The following is a 5,135-nucleotide window of genomic DNA, read 5'->3' on the forward strand; positions in this document are numbered from 1 at the left end:
GGGCTTGGGAAGGGGGCGAGGACAGGTGAAGCATGGGGCGGGCTGGAACACCAGTAGGGGTGACCTGGGAAGGGGCAGGTGGGGGCTGGAAGAATGGGCGAGGGTGGGAAGAGCCGAGAGGGCTGGGCCCTGAAAGTGGAGTACCTGGAGGAAAGGAGGCAGGGCGGACCTGGGGAAAAGGCGGGGTGGGGCGGGGCCTGGAGACAGGGTGGGCTGGAAGAGGGGGCCCTGGAGGAGAGGTGGAGCAGTGGTGGGCCTGGGAAGGTGGAGTGTGGTGGGGCCTGGGGAAGAGGAGAGCATTGGGGGTGGTTGGGAGCGGGGGGTCTGAAAGAGAGTGGAGCGGGCTGGGCCATGAGAGGATGGGGTGAGGCCTGGAGAGAGAGGCAGAGTGGAGTCAGGCTGGAAGGAGGGGTAGTGCTGGGAAAGAAGGTGTGGAGCAGGGTGGGCTGAGGGGAAAGGGTGGGGCTTGGGAGGAAGGGGCGGGCTGGAAAGGGGGGGCCTGGTAAGAGGTGGGGAGGGGTCCATGGGAAAGGGTGGGCGGGAGAGGGCGGGGCAGGTTGGCGGAGAGGAGGGGGCTAGGTAGGGGAAGAGGCTAGAGCAGGGGCGGGGCTGGGGAAGAGGTGGGGCCTGGGAAAGATAAGAGCTAGCGGGTGGGCGCGGGACGAGAGGTGGGTGGGGAGAGGCGGAGCAGGGGACAGGGTAGGGGGACAGAGGCAGAAAGGTGCGGTGCGTGGGGAAGGGTGGGGCTGGGAGAGGGCGGGTGGGACCTGGGAAGAGGTGGAGCGGGGCAGGTAGGGGGTAAGAGGTCAGAGCACGGGGCGGGCGCCTGGGAAGCGGTGGGCTGGGAAGATACAGAGCAGGGGACTGGGCTGCGGGGAAGAGGGTTGGGCTGGCGAGCAGGCGTAGGAAGGGGCCAGGGTGGGTGTGGTGCGGCTACAAGAGCGGTGCCTGCACGCCGGAATGGGTGGGGCCATGGGGAAGGCAGGTTGGGACTGGGAAGAGGTGAGCGGGGCAGGGAGGGGAGAAGGGCAGAAGCAGGGCGGGGCTGGGGAAAGGGTGGGGCTGTGGGGAAGAGGTGGAGCAGGGGCAGGGTAGGGGGAAGAGGCAGAGCAGGGGCGGGGCCTGGGGAAAAGGGTGGGGCCTGGGGAAGACGTGGAGCAGGGTCTGGGCCTGGGGAAGGGGTGGGGCGGGAGGTCCAGTTGTCAGACAGCAGAATGTTGGCCACCCATGCTAGGTAGGGAATTGGGGGTGGCAGCGCGCCCTGGGCGAGGTCTGAGCGGATGGGGAAGGATGTGGGGCGTCCAGGTTGCCCAGGGATGGTCTGGGCTTGGGATGTGACTCCTGGGGGGGGCGGGGAGTCTTTCTGACCTGCTGATGGGCTCCCGGGCTGGAGATGCGCCTGCTCCTGGGGGTTTCCTCAGGGCAGGACAAGGGGACACAGCTGCCCTGCTGGGCTGGTCACTGCCCCCTTCTGCCTGGAGCTCTGGGGACATGCGGCTGGTGCCCTGTGTGCTGGCGGCTGGGCGCAGCATCTTGTCCTGTTCCTGCCATGCAGGTTGTGCTACTGACCACAGACAGCCAGGGCTGATGGAGTCAAGAGAGAAGTGCAGGTGTCTGTTCCTCACTCCCCCCATTCCTGCTGCCCCCCCGTCCCCTCAATGCCCTTGACCTGAGCCCCCGGGGTGCGGCCCCACCCACACTGCTCCCCGTTCACAGTGGCACTGGAGTGGGGCTGGGCACTAGAGCTGGGAGACTGACCGTTCTCTTTGCTTTCTCTGTCTCCGTGCGTCTGTCTGTCTGTCTTTCTCTCAGCAGGTCGTCTGCACTGTTCTTTCATAAAGACACCTGACAGTGGGCCGCCTTCCTCCTCCTCCTCCTCTTCCTCCCCCCCACGGACCCCCTTCCCCTATGTCACCTGCCACCGCACACCAAACCTCTCCTCCTTCTTCCCATGTAGGTAGCAGTGCCCAGGCGAGTGCCCAGGCCCCGCCCTGCTGGGGGGAGAGCGCATTGGGGAGGCCTCATCCTACCCCCCCCCCCAATCTCCCTGCACATGGTCACTGCGAAAGGAGGTGGCAGCTGCAGGGCACTAGGGGTTTGGCCAGGGAGATGGGAGGAGAAAGCAGCTGTGGGGACCAAATGGGAGAGCCAGGAATCTTCTTTTTCACAGACACCAGCTGGGGCGTGCCGGGGGGTCAGGGTGCCGGGGGGTCAGGGAGGCCAGGGCCTGCTGACGGGACACAGCGTGCAAGGGGACCGGGGCATGCTGGGGGCGGGGCTGGCCACGGGCAGGGGCGTGCTGGGATGTGCCGAGGGGCTGGCTTCAGTAGAATAAATATGTGAAATGTCTCCCCAAAGTGGCAAAGCGGCGCCTGGTTCAGGTGGGCGCAGGATTGCCCCGGCCCGTCAGGGGGCCTGCTCCCGCTGCAGAGCTGCCCCCGTGGCCTGGCATGTGCTAGGCGCTGGGCCCAGTTCCCATGGGGTTTCTAGCTCCGGTGAGGGTGTGATGCAGGCCTGGGGCCTGAATTCCTACCTGGCTGGCTGTGGGGAGAGCCTTGGAGTGCGGGGGAGCAACCCCGCTCATGTCTGTGAACTCCAAGGGCTGGCCCTGGGGCCCCCAGCTGCCTGGCTGGAGTGTTCTGCTGTCAGGCCGGTGCTCGAACACCCAGGGGCCTGTGCTCTGGCAGGCGTGAGGCCTTCTCCCTGCCGCGTGCCCCAGGGGGCGGAGGGGGGAGCCGCCCCCAGACTCTTGGCTGGAAAAGGAAAGTCCAGGATGGGCTGACGGTGGGAAGGGCTATGCATGCAAATGAGGTAATGCATATTAATTTGCACACGAGGGGCCTGCTTATTTGCACACGTGCCAATGCACTGGCTGGCGAGGGGTCGGCCTGGGGCCCCTTCAGCTTCCATCTCGCTTGTTCGCAGGCAGCCAGTCGGACGCTCACAGAAAGGCCTCGGCTGTGGGCTGCAGCCCCTGTGACTCCAGCCCAGCCTCCACACCCATCGGGGAGCAGATCGAAAGGGCCCTAGACGAAGTGACGCAGCAGGCCCTGTGGAAAGGTGGGGTGCAGGGGAGCGCAGGGTGCCCCTCCCCAGAGGGCAGGTGGGAGCTGGGGCTGGCCTCTGATGCGCTGTCTCCCTCTCCGTGCAGACTCGCCTGGGCCCAGCAGCGAGGCGCCGGCGCCGCTGATGGCAGACGAGCCGCCTGGGGGCCCTGAGTGGACAGCAGTGCAGGGGGGCAGGCTGGGCCCCACCGAGGACCTTGTGTTCCTGGAGCCCAGAGAGCCACTGCTATTCCCCGTGGCCATGGTGCCCGCAGAGGGCGAGTCCTCAGGCCACGCGCAGCCCCCCAGCCCCAGCCCCGAGAGCCTCATTGACCTGTGGCAGAATGACAGCACCACCCCGCCCGCTGCCTGGGAGCTGGCCACAGCTGCGCCGCCGGGGCCCCCCGTGCCCCTCCTGGTGGAGGTGGACGTGCCCCCAGCCACCCCTGCATCCCCCGCTCCTCCTGACGACAACCTGCTGAACTTCGACGAGCTGCCTGAGCCACCAGCCACCTTCTGTGACGCGGAGCAGGACGAGGAGCCGGCCAGCCTCATTGCGATGGAAGGGCCGCACCAGATGACGCTCAGCTACCAGCATGCCCTGCAGGAGGCCGCCAGCGGGCAGCAGGCCCCCGAGCCCCAGCTGCTGACCAACGGGGAGATGGCCCAGAAGGAAGGGGTGCAGGTGAGCTGGGTGCCAGGTTCCTGTTGCACCTGGTGCCCCTTCCCCCAACCTGGCCAGGCAAGAGGCTCCCTGAGGCGCCTGCCACATACTCACTGCGGCCCCGGCTCTACCCTCCTGGCCCCATGGATCCCTTGGTGGGTGGGATCTGGCTCCTGGGCCTTCCTGGGTACAGAGCCTGGCTTAAGCCCACAGCAGTGGGAGGGGTGTCCTGGAGCTGCATGCAGGGTCTTGCCAGCTCCCGGTGCTGGCAAGCCCTGGGTCATGGCCAGGTGGTAAGACGCCAGCTGGAACCAGTGTCCCTGCTGGCCGCTCGCTCTGCTTTCGGCTCCTCCATGGCTGCTGCTGATGGCAGCTCCCTCTCCTTTCCAGGCCAGCGAGGGCTACTTCAGCCAGTCGCAGGACGAAGAGTTCTGCCAGGTGGAGACGTCTGCCAAAACTCCTCCTGCTGTGTTCTACGCCAAGCCCCCCGGTGAGTGGGGCAGCCCTGGGCATGTAGGGGGCAGCCCAGCACCCTGCTTTGCTCCCCTTTGAGGGGGGCACTGGGCTGCCTGGCACTAACACGTCCGACTCTCCCACAGAGATCGACATCACCTGCTGGGACGCCGATCCGGTGCCTGAGGACGAGGAGAGCTTTGGGGGCAGCGTCTAAGGCTGGGCCCTGTGCGTGTCAGAGCCCCGGGACCGCCACCGTGAGATCCCAGCAGTGCAAGACGGCCACAGTGAGGGGCCCAGCCCCATCCCTCTCCGTCTGCCTGTGCCCTGGGCCCAGTTGGACAGGCCAGCCCCATGGCACCCCTGCCCCCGCAGGGCAACTTTTACAGCTTTCCTCTCTCTCTCTCTCTCTTTTTTAAAAGTTGTCTCACTAGGAGCCATGTGGGTCCACCTGCCCCCCTTCCCCCATAGCTCCGTGCTCCCCAACCCTGCTGCTCCTGCCTCTTTGCGTTGAGCTTGTATATTTCTGCGCACTCCTCAGCTTCCCCTACCCTGGTGCCCTGAGGGAGGCTGGGCAGCTGGTGCTCTGTGCATGGGGCAGGGGCCTCATTCGCCTCTCCCCTGCCAGCTCTGCCCAGAGCCCTGAGAACTTTGCACGAATCAAAAATAAATATGGCAATAAAATGACCCTGTGTGGGTGTGGCTCTGGCTGGCTGCAGCCCCTCACTTCAGCTGCACCCCAAGGTGCTTGTGCAGCAGAGCCCCGCCCCCAGAGGGGAAGGTGTTCCCCCTGCAGGTTTTAAGCACCCCTAGGGTGGGGGCTGGGAGAGAGCCAGTGCCAGGCTGCCTCTCCCTCCCTCCCTGCCTGAGGCTGTCTCAGCTGCAAGGACCCTCCCAGTCGCAGTAGGAGACCATGTGGCGACCCCCCCCCCCACCGGGAGGCCCCTCTGCCCCCCCCCTCCTTCAACCCCTTC

General features: G+C 66.3%; 1 protein-coding gene across 1 annotated transcript in view; it reads left to right on the plus strand.

Moving 5' to 3' along the window:
• DBN1 (drebrin 1) overlaps positions 1–5,116 on the plus strand; it is a 22,007-nt gene extending 16,891 nt beyond the window's left edge. The window contains exons 9-13 of the mRNA XM_075068315.1: positions 1,770–1,953; positions 2,926–3,060; positions 3,152–3,729; positions 4,099–4,198; positions 4,308–5,116. Coding sequence (XP_074924416.1) covers positions 1,770–1,953; positions 2,926–3,060; positions 3,152–3,729; positions 4,099–4,198; positions 4,308–4,378 — 1,068 coding nt within the window. The 3' untranslated portion in view covers positions 4,379–5,116. The remainder of the gene's footprint in view (positions 1–1,769; positions 1,954–2,925; positions 3,061–3,151; positions 3,730–4,098; positions 4,199–4,307) is intronic.
• The last annotated feature ends 19 nt before the right edge of the window (positions 5,117–5,135 follow it).

The sequence above is a fragment of the Chelonoidis abingdonii genome, chromosome 7 (genome assembly GCF_003597395.2).
Source record: "Chelonoidis abingdonii isolate Lonesome George chromosome 7, CheloAbing_2.0, whole genome shotgun sequence".
Classification (NCBI taxonomy): Eukaryota; Metazoa; Chordata; order Testudines; family Testudinidae; genus Chelonoidis; species Chelonoidis abingdonii.